A 16,506-nucleotide genomic window follows, 5' to 3' on the forward strand; every position below is an offset into this window, starting at 1 on the left:
CCCATCCGTGTCCCAGCCGGTGGGGGGGGGGGGGGGGATGGTTATCTGATCTACCTGCCCCGTCCCCACACCCGCATCTCCCCCGCTATACATCACACAGTGCCCCATAAATCTCCGGGCGTCATAATATCCTCCTCCCTCGTGTGTATCCGCCAGTATACCCGGCCCGGCTCCCCCTCCCTCCGGCCGCACAGTGGTCTCTTCCGGTGTCCTCCACTGTCAGCCACCACATCCGGGCACAAGAGCCAGCCAGACCCCGGGAGACGGTGAGCGGGGGACTGGTGACATGGGGAGAGGAGGACTGGGAGCACTGGTGACATGGGGAGAGGAGGACTGGGAGCACTGGTGACATGGGGAGAGGAGGACTGGGGGCACTGGTGACATGGGGAGAGGAGGGCTGGGGGCACTGGTGACATGGGGAGAGGAGGACTGGGGGCACTGGTGACATGGGAAGAGGAGGACTGGGGGCACTGGTGACATGGGGAGAGGAGGACTGGGAGCACTGGTGACATGGGGAGAGGAGGACTGGGGCGCTGGTGACATGGGGAGAGGAGGACTGGGGGCACTGGTGACATGGGGAGAGGAGGACTGGGGGCACTGGTGACATGGGGAGAGGAGGACTGGGGGCACTGGTGACATGGGGAGAGGAGGACTGGGGGCACTGGTGACATGGGGAGAGGAGGACTGGGGCACTGGTGACATGGGGAGAGGAGGGCTGGGGCACTGGTGACATGGGGAGAGGAGGACTGGGAGCACTGGTGACATGGGGAGAGGAGGACTGGGAGCACTGGTGACATGGGGAGAGGAGGACTGGGTGACATGGGGAGAGGAGGACTGGGGGCACTGGTGACATGGGGAGAGGAGGACTGGGGGCACTGGTGACATGGGGAGAGGAGGGCTGGGGGCACTGGTGACATGGGGAGAGGAGGACTGGGGGCACTGGTGACATGGGAAGAGGAGGACTGGGGGCACTGGTGACATGGGGAGAGGAGGACTGGGAGCACTGGTGACATGGGGAGAGGAGGACTGGGGCGCTGGTGACATGGGGAGAGGAGGACTGGGGGCACTGGTGACATGGGGAGAGGAGGACTGGGGGCACTGGTGACATGGGGAGAGGAGGACTGGGGGCACTGGTGACATGGGGAGAGGAGGACTGGGGGCACTGGTGACATGGGGAGAGGAGGACTGGGGCACTGGTGACATGGGGAGAGGAGGGCTGGGGCACTGGTGACATGGGGAGAGGAGGACTGGGAGCACTGGTGACATGGGGAGAGGAGGACTGGGAGCACTGGTGACATGGGGAGAGGAGGACTGGGTGACATGGGGAGAGGAGGACTGGGGGCACTGGTGACATGGGGAGAGGAGGACTGGGAGCACTGGTGACATGGGGAGAGGAGGACTGGGGGCACTGGTGACCTGGGGAGAGGAGGACTGGGAGCACTGGTGACATGGGGAGAGGAGGACTGGTGACATGGAGAGAGGAGGACTGGGAGCACTGGTGACATGGGGAGAGGAGGACTGGGTGACATGGGGAGAGGAGGACGGGGCACTGGTGACATGGGGAGAGGAGGACTGGGGGCACTGGTGACATGGGGAGAGGAGGACTGGGGGCACTGGTGACATGGGGAGAGGAGGACTGGGAGCACTGGTGACATGGGGAGAGGAGGACTGGGGGCACTGGTGACATGGGGAGAGGAGGGCTGGGGGCACTGGTGACATGGGGAGAGGAGGACTGGGGGCGCTGGTGACATGGGGAGAGGAGGACTGGGAGCGCTGGTGACATGGGGAGAGGAGGACTGGGAGCACTGGTGACATGGGGAGAGGAGTACTGGGGGCACTGGTGACATGGGGAGAGGAGGACTGGTGACATGGGGAGAGGTGGACTGGGGGCGCTGGTGACATGGGGAGAGGAGGACTGGGGGCGCTGGTGACATGGGGAGAGGAGGGCTGGGGGCACAGGTGACATGGGGAGAGGAGGACTGGGAGCACTGGTGACATGGGGAGAGAAGGACTGGGGGCACTGGTGACATGGGGAGAGGAGGACTGGGGGCACTGGTGACATGGGAAGAGGAGGTCTGGGGGCACTGGTGACATGGGAAGAGGAGGACTGGGGGCACTGGTGACATGGGGAGAGGAGGACTGGGAGCACTGGTGACATGGGGAGAGGAGGACTGGGGGCACAGGTGACATGGGGAGAGGAGGACTGGGAGCACTGGTGACATGGGGAGAGAAGGACTGGGGGCACTGGTGACATGGGGAGAGGAGGACTGGGGGTACTGGTGACATGGGGAGAGGAGGACTGGGGGTACTGGTGACATGGGGAGAGGAGGACTGGGGGTACTGGTGACATGGGGAGAGGAGGGCTGGGGGCACTGGTGACATGGGGAGAGGAGGACTGGGGGCGCTGGTGACATGGGGAGAGGAGGACTGGGAGCGCTGGTGACATGGGGAGAGGAGGACTGGGAGCGCTGGTGACATGGGGAGAGGAGTACTGGGGGCACTGGTGACATGGGGAGAGGAGGAATGGGGGCGCTGGTGACATGGGGAGAGGAGGGCTGGGGGCACTGGTGACATGGGAAGAGGACGACTGGTGACATGGGGAGAGGAGGACTGGGGGCACTGGTGACATGGGGAGAGGAGGACTGGGGGCACTGGTGACATGGGGAGAGGAGGACTGGGGGCACTGGTGACATGGGGAGAGGAGGACTGGGGGCACTGGTGACATGGGGAGAGGAGGACTGGTGCCATGGGGAGAGGAGGACTGGGAACACTGGTGACATGGGGAGAGGAGGACTGGTGCCATGGGGAGAGGAGGACTGGGGGCGCTGGTGACATGGGGAGAGGAGGGCACTGGTGACATGGGGAGAGGAGGACTGGGGGCACTGGTGACATGGGGAGAGGAGGACTGAGGGCACTGGTGACATGGGGAGAGGAGGACTGGTGCCATGGGGAGAGGAGGACTGGGAGCACTGGTGACATGGGGAGAGGAGGACTGGTGCCATGGGGAGAGGAGGACTGGGGCCACTGGTGACATGGGGAGAGGAGGACTGGGGGCACTGGTGACATGGGAAGAGGAGGACTGGTGACATGGGGAGAGGTGGACTGGGAGCGATGGTGACATGGGGAGAGGAGGACTGGGGGCACTGGTGACATGGGGAGAGGAGGACTGGGGGCACTGGTGACATGGGGAGAGGAGGGCTGGGGGCACTGGTGACATGGGGAGGGGAGGAATGGGGGCGCTGGTGACATGGGGAGAGGAGGACTGGGGGCGCTGGTAACATGGGGAGAGGAGGACGGGGCGCTGGTGACATGGGGAGAGGAGGACTGGGGGCGCTGGTGACATGGGGAGAGGAGGATTGGTGACATGGGAAGAGGAGGACTGGGGGCACTGGTGACATGGGGAGAGGAGGGCTGGGGGCACTGGTGACATGGGGAGAGGGGGACTGGGGGCACTGGTGACATGGGGAGAGGAGGACTGGGGGCACTGGTGACATGGGGAGAGGAGGACTGGTGCCATGGGGAGAGGAGGACTGGGAGCACTGGTGACATGGGGAGAGGAGGACTGGTGCCATGGGGAGAGGAGGACTGGGGCCACTGGTGACATGGGGAGAGGAGGACTGGGGGCACTGGTGACATGGGAAGAGGAGGACTGGTGACATGGGGAGAGGTGGACTGGGAGCGATGGTGACATGGGGAGAGGAGGACTGGGGGCACTGGTGACATGGGGAGAGGAGGACTGGGGGCACTGGTGACATGGGGAGAGGAGGGCTGGGGGCACTGGTGACATGGGGAGGGGAGGAATGGGGGCGCTGGTGACATGGGGAGAGGAGGACTGGGGGCGCTGGTAACATGGGGAGAGGAGGACGGGGCGCTGGTGACATGGGGAGAGGAGGACTGGGGGCGCTGGTGACATGGGGAGAGGAGGACTGGTGACATGGGAAGAGGAGGACTGGGGGCACTGGTGACATGGGGAGAGGAGGGCTGGGGGCACTGGTGACATGGGGAGAGGAGGACTGGGGGCGCTGGTGACATGGGGAGAGGTGGACTGGGGGCGCTGGTGACATGGGGAGAGGAGGACTGGGGGCGCTGGTGACATGGGGAGAGGAGGACTGGGGGCGCTGGTGACATGGGGAGAGGAGGACTGGTGACATGGGGAGAGGAGGACTGGGAGAGCTAGTGACATGGGGAGAGGAGGACTGGTGCCATGGGGAGAGGAGGACTGGTGCCATGGGGAGAGGAGGACTGGGAGCACTGGTGACATGGGGAGAGGAGGACTGGGAGCACTGGTGACATGGGGAGAGGAGGACTGGGGAGCACTGGTGACATGGGGAGAGGTGGACTGGGGGCGCTGGTGACATGGGGAGAGGAGGACTGGGGGCGCTGGTGACATGGGGAGAGGAGGACTGGGAGCACTGGTGACATGGGGAGAGGTGGACTGGGGGCGCTGGTGACATGGGGAGAGGAGGACTGGGGGCGCTGGTGACATGGGGAGAGGAGGACTGGGGGCACTGGTGACATGGAGAGAGGAGGACTGGGGGCACTGGTGACATGGGGAGAGGAGGACTGGGGGCACTGGTGACATGGGGAGAGGAGGACTGGGGGCACTGGTGACATGGGGAGAGGAGGACTGGGGGCACTGGTGACATGGGGAGAGGAGGAATGGGGGCGCTGGTGAGATGGGGAGAGGAGGGCTGGGGGCACTGGTGACATGGGAAGAGGACGACTGGTGACATGGGGAGAGGAGGACTGGGGGCACTGGTGACATGGGGAGAGGAGGACTGGGAGCACTGGTGACATGGGGAGAGGAGGACTGGGGGCACTGGTGACATGGGGAGAGGAGGGCTGGGGGCACTGGTGACATGGGAAGAGGAGGACTGGGGGCACTGGTGACATGGGGAGAGGAGGACTGGTGCCATGGGGAGAGGTGGACTGGGAGCACTGGTGACATGGGGAGAGGAGGACTGGTGCCATGGGGAGAGGAGGACTGGGGCCACTGGTGACATGGGGAGAGGAGGACTGGGGGCACTGGTGACATGGGAAGAGGAGGACTGGTGACATGGGGAGAGGTGGACTGGGAGCGATGGTGACATGGGGAGAGGAGGACTGGGGGCACTGGTGACATGGGGAGAGGAGGACTGGGGGCACTGGTGACATGGGGAGAGGAGGACTGGGGGCACTGGTGACATGGGAAGAGGACGACTGGTGACATGGGGAGAGGTGGACTGGGAGCGATGGTGACATGGGGAGAGGAGGACTGGGGGCACTGGTGACATGGGGAGAGGAAGACTGGGGGCTCTGGTGACATGGGGAGAGGAGGACTGGGGGCACTGGTGACATGGGAAGAGGACGACTGGTGACATGGGGAGAGGAGGACTGGGAGCACTGGTGACATGGGGAGAGGAGGACTGGGGGCACTGGTGACATGGGGAGAGGAGGACTGGGGCCATGGGGAGAGGAGGACTGGGGGCACTGGTGACATGGGGAGGGGAGGAATGGGGGCGCTGGTGACATGGGGAGATGAGGACTGGGGGCGCTGGTAACATGGGGAGAGGAGGACGGGGCGCTGGTGACATGGGGAGAGGAGGACTGGGGGCGCTGGTGACATGGGGAGAGGAGGACTGGTGACATGGGAAGAGGAGGACTGGGGGCACTGGTGACATGGGGAGAGGAGGGCTGGGGGCACTGGTGACATGGGGAGAGGAGGACTGGGGGCGCTGGTGACATGGGGAGAGGTGGACTGGGGGCGCTGGTGACATGGGGAGAGGAGGACTGGGGGCGCTGGTGACATGGGGAGAGGAGGACTGGGGGCGCTGGTGACATGGGGAGAGGAGGACTGGTGACATGGGGAGAGGAGGACTGGGAGAGCTAGTGACATGGGGAGAGGAGGACTGGTGCCATGGGGAGAGGAGGACTGGTGCCATGGGGAGAGGAGGACTGGGAGCACTGGTGACATGGGGAGAGGAGGACTGGGAGCACTGGTGACATGGGGAGAGGAGGACTGGGGAGCACTGGTGACATGGGGAGAGGTGGACTGGGGGCGCTGGTGACATGGGGAGAGGAGGACTGGGGGCGCTGGTGACATGGGGAGAGGAGGACTGGGAGCACTGGTGACATGGGGAGAGGTGGACTGGGGGCGCTGGTGACATGGGGAGAGGAGGACTGGGGGCGCTGGTGACATGGGGAGAGGAGGACTGGGGGCACTGGTGACATGGAGAGAGGAGGACTGGGGGCACTGGTGACATGGGGAGAGGAGGACTGGGGGCACTGGTGACATGGGGAGAGGAGGACTGGGGGCACTGGTGACATGGGGAGAGGAGGACTGGGGGCACTGGTGACATGGGGAGAGGAGGAATGGGGGCGCTGGTGACATGGGGAGAGGAGGGCTGGGGGCACTGGTGACATGGGAAGAGGACGACTGGTGACATGGGGAGAGGAGGACTGGGGGCACTGGTGACATGGGGAGAGGAGGACTGGGAGCACTGGTGACATGGGGAGAGGAGGACTGGGGGCACTGGTGACATGGGGAGAGGAGGGCTGGGGGCACTGGTGACATGGGAAGAGGAGGACTGGGGGCACTGGTGACATGGGGAGAGGAGGACTGGTGCCATGGGGAGAGGAGGACTGGGAGCACTGGTGACATGGGGAGAGGAGGACTGGTGCCATGGGGAGAGGAGGACTGGGGCCACTGGTGACATGGGGAGAGGAGGACTGGGGGCACTGGTGACATGGGAAGAGGAGGACTGGTGACATGGGGAGAGGTGGACTGGGAGCGATGGTGACATGGGGAGAGGAGGACTGGGGGCACTGGTGACATGGGGAGAGGAGGACTGGGGGCACTGGTGACATGGGGAGAGGAGGACTGGGGGCACTGGTGACATGGGGAGAGGAGGACTGGGGGCACTGGTGACATGGGAAGAGGACGACTGGTGACATGGGGAGAGGAGGACTGGGAGCGATGGTGACATGGGGAGAGGAGGACTGGGGGCACTGGTGACATGGGGAGAGGAAGACTGGGGGCTCTGGTGACATGGGGAGAGGAGGACTGGGGGCACTGGTGACATGGGAAGAGGACGACTGGTGACATGGGGAGAGGAGGACTGGGAGCACTGGTGACATGGGGAGAGGAGGACTGGGGGCACTGGTGACATGGGGAGAGGAGGACTGGGGCCATGGGGAGAGGAGGACTGGGGGGCGCTGGTAACATGGGGAGAGGAGGACGGGGCGCTGGTGACATGGGGAGAGGAGGACTGGGGGCGCTGGTGACATGGGAAGAGGAGGACTGGGGGCACTGGTGACATGGGGAGAGGAGGACGGGGCGCTGGTGACATGGGGAGAGGAGGACTGGGGGCGCTGGTGACATGGGGAGAGGAGGACGGGGCGCTGGTGACATGGGGAGAGGAGGACTGGGAGCACTGGTGACATGGGGAGAGGTGGACTGGGGGCGCTGGTGACATGGGGAGAGGAGGACTGGGAGAGCTGGTGACATGGGGAGAGGAGGACTGGGGACGCTGGTGACATGGGGAGAGGAGGACTGGGAGCACTGGTGACATGGGGAGAGGTGGACTGGGGGCGCTGGTGACATGGGGAGAGGAGGACTGGGAGCACTGGTGACATGGGGAGAGGAGGACTGGGGGCACTGGTGACATGGGGAGAGGAGGGCTGGGGGCACTGGTGACATGGGGAGAGGAGGACTGGGAGCACTGGTGACATGAGGAGAGGAGGGCTGGGGGCACTGGTGACATGGGGAGAGGAGGACTGGGGGCACTGGTGACATGGGGAGAGGAGGACTGGGAGCACTGGTGACATGGGGAGAGGATGACTGGGGGCACTGGTGACATGGGGAGAGGAGGGCTGGGGGCACTGGTGACATGGGGAGAGGAGGACTGGGGGCACTGGTGACATGGGGGAGAGGAGGACTGGGGGCACTGGTGACATGGGGAGAGGAGGGCTGGGGGCACTGGTGACATGGGGAGAGGAGGACTGGGGGCACTGGTGACATGGGGAGAGGAGGACTGGGGGCACTGGTGACATGGGGAGAGGAGGACTGGGGGCACTGGTGACATGGGGAGAGGAGGGCTGGGGGCACTGGTGACATGGGGAGAGGAGGACTGGGGGCACTGGTGACATGGGGAGAGGAGGGCTGGGGGCACTGGTGACATGGGGAGATGAGGGCTGGGGGCACTGGTGACATGGGGAGAGGAGGACTGGGGGCACTGGTGACATGGGGAGAGGAGGACTGGGAGCACTGGTGACATGGGGAGAGGAGGACTGGGGGCACTGGTGACATGGGGAGAGGAGGACTGGGGGCACTGGTGACATGGGGAGAGGAGGACTGGGGGCACTGGTGACATGGGGAGAGGAGGACTGGGGGCACTGGTGACATGGGGAGAGGAGGGCTGGGGGCACTGGTGACATGGGGAGAGGAGGACTGGGAGCACTGGTGACATGGGGAGAGGAGGACTGGGGGCGCTGGTGACATGGGGAGAGGAGGACTGGTGACATGGGGAGAGGAGTACTGGGGGCACTGGTGACATGGGGAGAGGAGGACTGGGGGCACTGGTGACATGGGAAGAGGAGGACTGGTGACATGGGGAGAGGAGTACTGGGGGCACTGGTGACATGGGGAGAGGAGGACTGGGGGCACTGGTGACATGGGGAGAGGAGGGCTGGGGGCACTGGTGACATGGGGAGGGGAGGAATGGGGGCGCTGGTGACATGGGGAGAGGAGGACTGGGGGGCGCTGGTAACATGGGGAGAGGAGGACGGGGCGCTGGTGACATGGGGAGAGGAGGACTGGGGGCGCTGGTGACATGGGGAGAGGAGGACTGGGAGAGCTAGTGACATGGGGAGAGGAGGACTGGTGCCATGGGAAGAGGAGGACTGGGAGCACTGGTGACATGGGGAGAGGAGGACTGGGGGCGCTGGTGACATGGGGAGAGGAGGACTGGGGGCGCTGGTGACATGGGGAGAGGAGGACTGGGAGCACTGGTGACATGGGGAGAGGTGGACTGGGGGCGCTGGTGACATGGGGAGAGGAGGACTGGGGGCGCTGGTGACATGGGGAGAGGAGGACTGGGGGCACTGGTGACATGGGGAGAGGAGGACTGGTGACATGGGGAGAGGAGGACTGGGGGCGCTGGTGACATGGGGAGAGGAGGACTGGGAGCACTGGTGACATGGGGAGAGGAGGACTGGTGACATGGGGAGAGGAGGACTGGGGGCACTGGTGACATGGGGAGAGGAGGACTGGGGGCGCTGGTGACATGGGGAGAGGAGGACTGGTGACATGGGGAGAGGAGGACTGGGGGCGCTGGTGACATGGGGAGAGGAGGACTGGGAGCACTGGTGACATGGGGAGAGGAGGGCTGGGGGCACTGGTGACATGGGGAGGGGAGGAATGGGGGCGCTGGTGACATGGGGAGAGGAGGACTGGGGGGCGCTGGTAACATGGGGAGAGGAGGACGGGGCGCTGGTGACATGGGGAGAGGAGGACTGGGGGCGCTGGTGACATGGGAAGAGGAGGACTGGGGGCACTGGTGACATGGGGAGAGGAGGACGGGGCGCTGGTGACATGGGGAGAGGAGGACTGGGGGCGCTGGTGACATGGGGAGAGGAGGACGGGGCGCTGGTGACATGGGGAGAGGAGGACTGGGGGCGCTGGTGACATGGGGAGAAGAGGACTGGGAGAGCTAGTGCCATGGGGAGAGGAGGACTGGTGCCATGGGGAGAGGAGGACTGGGAGCACTGGTGACATGGGGAGAGGAGGACTGGGGGCGCTGGTGACATGGGGAGAGGAGGACTGGGGGCGCTGGTGACATGGGGAGAGGAGGACTGGGAGCGCTGGTGACATGGGGAGAGGTGGACTGGGGGCGCTGGTGACATGGGGAGAGGAGGACTGGGAGAGCTGGTGACATGGGGAGAGGAGGACTGGGGGCGCTGGTGACATGGGGAGAGGAGGACTGGGGGCACTGGTGACATGGGGAGAGGAGGACTGGTGACATGGGGAGAGGAGGACTGGGGGCGCTGGTGACATGGGGAGAGGAGGACTGGGGGCGCTGGTGACATGGGGAGAGGAGGACTGGGGGCGCTGGTGACATGGGGAGAGGAGGACTGGGGGCGCTGGTGACATGGGGAGAGGAGGACTGGGGGCGCTGGTGACATGGGGAGAGGAGGACTGGTGACATGGGGAGAGGAGGACTGGGGGCGCTGGTGACATGGGGAGAGGAGGACTGGGAGCACTGGTGACATGGGGAGAGGAGGACTGGTGACATGGGGAGAGGAGGACTGGGGGCACTGGTGACATGGGGAGAGGAGGACTGGGAGCACTGGTGACATGGGGAGAGGAGGACTGGTGACATGGGGAGAGGAGGACTGGGGGCACTGGTGACATTGGGAGAGGAGGACTGGGGGCACTGGTGACATGGGGAGAGGAGGACTGGGAGCACTGGTGACATGGGGAGAGGTGGACTGGGGGCGCTGGTGACATGGGGAGAGGAGGACTGGTGACATGGGGAGAGGAGGACTGGGGGCGCTGGTGACATGGGGAGAGGAGGACTGGGGGCGCTGGTGACTTGGGGAGATGAGGACTGGGGGCACTGGTGACATAAGGAGAGGAGGACTGGTGACATGGGGAGAGGAGGACTGGGAGCACTGGTGACATGGGGAGAGGAGGACTGGTGACATGGGGAGAGGAGGACTGGGAGCACTGGTGACATGGGGAGAGGAGGACTGGTGACATGGGGAGAGGAGGACTGGGGGCACTGGTGACATAAGGAGAGGAGGACTGGTGACATGGGGAGAGGAGGACTGGGGGCACTGGTGACATGGGGAGAGGAGGACTGGGGGCGCTGGTGACATGGGGAGAGGAGGACTGGGGGCGCTGGTGACATGGGGAGAGGAGGACTGGGAGCACTGGTGACATGGGGAGAGGAGGACTGGGGGCGCTGGTGACATGGGGAGAGGAGGACGGGGCACTGGTGACATGGGGAGAGGAGGACTGGGGGCACTGGTGACATGGGGAGATGAGGACTGGGGGCGCTGGTGACATGGGGAGAGGAGGACTGGGAGCACTGGTGACATGGGGAGAGGAGGACTAGTGACATGGGGAGAGGAGGACTGGGGGCACTGGTGACATGGGGAGAGGAGGACTGGGGGCACTGGTGACATGGGGAGAGGAGGACTGGGAGCACTGGTGACATGGGGAGAGGTGGACTGGGGGCGCTGGTGACATGGGGAGAGGAGGACTGGTGACATGGGGAGAGGAGGACTGGGGGCGCTGGTGACATGGGGAGAGGAGGACTGGGGGCACTGGTGACATGGGGAGAGGAGGACTGGGGGCGCTGGTGACATGGGGAGAGGAGGACTGGGGGCGCTGGTGACATGGGGAGAGGAGGGCTGGGGGCACTGGTGACATGGGGAGAGGAGGGCTGGGGGCACTGGTGACATGGGGAGAGGAGGACTGGGGGCACTGGTGACATGGGGAGAGGAGGGCTGGGGGCACTGGTGACCTGGGGAGAGGAGGGCTGGGGGCACTGGTGACATGGGGAGAGGAGGACTGGGGGCACTGGTGACATAAGGAGAGGAGGACTGGTGACATGGGGAGAGGAGGACTGGGAGCACTGGTGACATGGGGAGAGGAGGACTGGTGACATGGGGAGAGGAGGACTGGGGGCACTGGTGACATAAGGAGAGGAGGACTGGTGACATGGGGAGAGGAGGACTGGGGGCACTGGTGACATGGGGAGAGGAGGACTGGGGGCACTGGTGACATGGGGAGAGGAGGACTGGGGGCACTGGTGACATGGGGAGAGGAGGACTGGGGGCGCTGGTGACATGGGGAGAGGAGGACTGGTGACATGGGGAGAGGAGGACTGGGGGCACTGGTGACATGGGGAGAGGAGGACTGGTGACATGGGGAGAGGAGGACTGGTGACATGGGGAGAGGAGGACTGGGGGCTCTGGTGACATGGGGAGAGGAGCACTGGTGACATGGGGAGAGGAATTTGCTTCTAATTTGTAGAGCGATTTGCTTTTTGCTCCATTTTAGCCACCATGGTGAACGTTGTCCGTTACATACGGGAGATGTGGACCTATGCGTTGCTGCCTGCAGGATTTGCCATTGGATTGTATTTTGATCGATGGAATGATTCCAGGTTGACTCAATTCAGAAATAAAAGCCAACTCTTCCAAAGGTCAGAGAACCTGCGTGTTAGAGGGGACAGCAGAACAATCGCTCCCATCCACTTTATTTTCATTTTTCCTAATCCGTTACTCATTACTGAAATCTGCCATTATTATTATTAGATCATCATATCCCTCAGAGCTGTATATACAATCAATGCAGAAACAGATATTGAAATACATATGCCTTGCTTTATTAAGTATACCTCATACCTATTGTCAGAGCCAAATATTGTCATAGGGACATAGAATGTGATAAGAACCACATGGCCCAGCTAGTGTGCTTGTCTATGGGGGTCATTCTGACCCGATCGCACGCTGTAGTTTTTCGCAGCGTAGCGATCGGGTCAGAACTGCGCCGGCACCGCAGTGCGCCGGCTCATGGCTGCCCGTCGCTGCGATCGCCTCTGCCTGATTGACAGGCAGAGGCAGTCGATGGGCGGGAGGGGGCGAAACGGCGGCGTTTGGCCGCCGGTTCATGGGCGCGGTCCGGCCAACGCAGGCATTGCCGGACCGTGCGGGGAATGGGGACGGGGAGCGATGAATAGCTCCCGGCCAGCACGCTAAAGCTGTGCTGGTCGGGAGCTACTCTTGAAGTGCAAAGGCATTGCCGCTGTGCGATGCCGTTGCACTTCTGCAGGGGGGGGGGGTGGCGCCACTGACATGCGGGGCGGACTAGCCCTGTGCTGGGCGTCCCCCCGCATGTCTGAGTTCATGATCGTAGCTGTGCTAAATTTAGCACAGCTACGATCAACTCGGAATGACCCCCTATGCCCCGTGTGTCGTTCTGCAGCTTAAACCTTTTCTGTAAGTGTGAAGAAAGAAGTTACTATGGGGATTTATTAGGGAAATGCTTGGCACTTTTGATTGATAAATATTTAGGTCTTTTTTAAAAATTGAACTTTCAATGTTTTTCCGCAATTAATTCCGGTTTTGAACAAACTAAATTTACTATATGACCCTTTCAGTCTCTGGTTTTAAAAAGGCAATAATATTAAATACAAAACATATCTGGTTTTGTAGTATGTAATATCATCGCCCCATATCCCCTGGAGCCTGTGCTGCAAGAAAACTGTCTTTGTAACCCCGCAAGAGGAGGCGGTGGTTAGGTTGCTGCATGAGCCCGGCATCTGTCGGAAGATTAGCTACCTGCAGCTCCAGGTAGGCTCCTCTGACACTTGTCACACCTGATGTCAGGGATTGCCAGGCCTGGAGTGGTCTCATCTGATGCAGCCGTGGTAGCCAAGTGGTTAATGTCTTTGTTTAGTTTTGCAATTTTTATATTTCTGTTTCTATAATAAAGACACTTTTTAAAAGAAAAAAAAAATAGTTATTTCCTATTGTCTCATTACGTTGCAAACTGCATGATTGTAACTTACGGTTCATGTTTTCTTGTCTTAAGGGAACTGAAACCAGGTGAAGTGCCGTGGAGATGAAAAGAGAAATGGCGATCTGTATAACGGCAAGCCGGATGCCTCTCTGTATAAAGTGTGGAACTTGGATCTAGTTCTAAGTTATGTGAATAATAAATACTATATTAATGAATTATGTTCAACTGCTCATCATTTAAAAAAAAACAAAAAAAATCCCCAAGATTTACAGGGTGAGATTCAAATGATATATCATGCACAATTTCCTTTCTAAAATGATCTCCGTTATCGCGCATATTGCGCCCATAGTGATCAGGTTTAGCTGTGTAAAGGGTTGGGTGCCTCCCTACTCCGGGGGTAGCGAGCTGAAATAATGATACCACGCCCCTGAGGGCAGAAACAGAACGGGTGTGGAAAGGGTTGAAAAGAATTGAACCCCGCCCAATGTGTGTTAAGGTGCAAGCAGGACAATGCGCTTATATCATTTTATAGAAATATATACTGTTTGCGCTAATGCCTAAGTATACTGGTCACATGGTTCTGGGTTCATGAACTATGGCTAAATGAAGACTAATTAATACAGTAAATTTATATACCACCATTATAATATTTATGATGTTGACATGTAAAATGTCGACATTCTGCAGAAGCTGAAGTGTTATGGTTCGGTGTATGGAGGGGAGGCAGGGTTATCAATACTCTCCACAGGAAGTCACCTGGGTGTCGCTGCTGGAACCAGAAGAAATTCATGGTTGTAGTCAATGATCCTTTCTGTCTGGCTTATTGAGTGAGATAAAGTTGTGATTTTTATACATTGCTTATTCATCTCTGTTTTAATCTTATTTCACCATTGTCTGTCCTCTTCTACAGTTCTTTTTGTATAGGGAAGTGGTTGTGTTTTCAATGTAATTCTCTCTCTGTATGGTGCAATGGTATTTATATGGCGGTTCTAGGCCCAACCCCCCCCCCCCCCCCTCCCCCCGGCTCTGTGCTGAGTTTGATTGCACTGCCGGCAGGGGATGTTGTAGTAGCGGACCAGGCTGACGGCCTGGATCGCTGGAGTTAGAAGGGCACCGGCGCAGTGTCAGTAACATTGGCTACCGTGGCGCAGCGTGTGTGAGGGTCTCTACTGTGGCGTAGCGTGTGTGATTGGCTCTACTGTAGTGTGTGTGAGGGGCTCTACTGTGGCGTAACGTGTGTGAGGGGCTCTACTGTGGCGTAACGTGTGTGAGGGGCTCTACTGTGGCGTAACGTGTGTGAGGGGCTCTACTGTGGCGTAACGTGTGTGAGGGGCTCTACTGTGGCGTATTGTGTATGAGGGGCTCTACTATGTGGTGTGATGTGAATTGGTACTATTCTAGGACCACATCTATAGCATGGCAAGCAGGTTAGGGTCATGGCCGTGTTTAGTGTATGTACCCCATGTCCCCAGTGTGACGAAAATGAGGAGTGTGGCTCATGAGGATAGCGTATTCTGCGAGGCCACGCCCCTTTTCTGGGAGCATGAGCAAATGTCCGCTACACCACTAACAACCCCTATCATGGTGCCCTCGCTGTAATTTTCTTCTGGATCCGCCCCTATATAGCGGTGACCTATAAATACGGCATAATAGTAATAAGAGTAGAAATATGGAGGAAGAAGAATGAGGTGAGCAGAGGGGAGCGGTGGAGGCGATGCTAGTGATATGTACTGTACCTAACGCTGGCTGCTCTATAATCTTATCTCATCGCTGAGTTTTCAGAATCGTCTCCTGGGTCAATTATTTATTACATGGAAGAGGATACCGTTATGAAATCCCGTCATCCTGCAAGCTGCCTATCTGCAAATATCACACACAGGAAAAGTCTTTCAGATAACACTCATGTATAACAAACTGTGAGCCCCGATTCAGACCTGATCGTTGTTGTGCGTTTTCGCACAGCGGGCGATTATCTAACTACTGCACATGTCGGCATTGTGGTGCATGCACGTGTGTCGCCAAACAGGGACAGGATGGTGCCAAAATTTTTATCACACGGCTGTTTACAAAGAGATAGCAGGCGTTTGTGGGTGGTAACTGCCCGTTTTCTGGGAGAGTCAGGAAAAACGCAGGCGTTCCCAAGCGTTTTCAGGGCGGGTGTGTGACGTCGGCTCCGGCCCCGATCAGCCTCTTCTCATCGCACTGGAGGAGTAAGTATTGAGCTACACACAGACTGCACAGAATGTGAAAAAATAAGATTTTACTCACCGGTAAATCTATTTCTCGTAGTCCGTAGTGGATGCTGGGGACTCCGCAAGGACCATGGGGAATAGCGGGCTCCGCAGGAGACTGGGCACTCTAAAGAAAGATTTAGTACTACTGGTGTGCACTGGCTCCTCCCTCTATGTCCCTCCTCCAGACCTCAGTTAAGGAAACTGTGCCCGGAAGAGCTGACATTACAAGGAAAGGATTTTGGAATCCAGGGTAAGACTCATACCAGCCACACCAATCACACTGTACAACTTGTGATAACCATACCCAGTCAACAGTATGAACAACAACAGAGCATCAGACCAACCTGATGCAACCATAACATAACCCTTATTTAAGCAATAACTATATACAAGTATTGCAGAAGAAGTCCGCACTTGGGACGGGCGCCCAGCATCCACTACGGACTACGAGAAATAGATTTACCGGTGAGTAAAATCTTATTTTCTCTAACGTCCTAGTGGATGCTGGGGACTCCGTAAGGACCATGGGGATTATACCAAAGCTCCCAAACAGGCGGGAGAGTGCGGATGACTCTGCAGCACCGAATGAGCAAACACAAGGTCCTCCTCAGCCATGGTATCAAACTTGTAGAACTTTGCAAAAGTGTTTGAACCCGACCAAGTAGCTGCTCGGCAAAGCTGTAATGCCGTGACCCCTCGGGCAGCCGCCCAAGAAGAGCCCACCTTCCTTGTGGAATGGGCTTTTACTGATTTTGGAGGCGG

At 60.2% G+C, this 16,506-nt stretch overlaps 1 protein-coding gene across 1 annotated transcript; it reads left to right on the plus strand.

Moving 5' to 3' along the window:
* Nucleotides 1–53: 53 nt before the first annotated feature.
* On the plus strand, nt 54–13,725 carry NDUFB1 (NADH:ubiquinone oxidoreductase subunit B1). Its single transcript, XM_063948479.1, has 3 exons — nt 54–266; nt 12,047–12,191; nt 13,583–13,725. The coding sequence occupies exons 2-3, from the start codon at nt 12,052–12,054 to the stop codon at nt 13,614–13,616; spliced, it is 174 nt and encodes a 57-aa protein (XP_063804549.1). The 5' UTR covers nt 54–266; nt 12,047–12,051; the 3' UTR covers nt 13,617–13,725.
* The last annotated feature ends 2,781 nt before the right edge of the window (nt 13,726–16,506 follow it).

This window comes from Pseudophryne corroboree, chromosome 12 (assembly GCF_028390025.1).
Source record: "Pseudophryne corroboree isolate aPseCor3 chromosome 12, aPseCor3.hap2, whole genome shotgun sequence".
Taxonomy (NCBI): Eukaryota; Metazoa; Chordata; class Amphibia; order Anura; family Myobatrachidae; genus Pseudophryne; species Pseudophryne corroboree.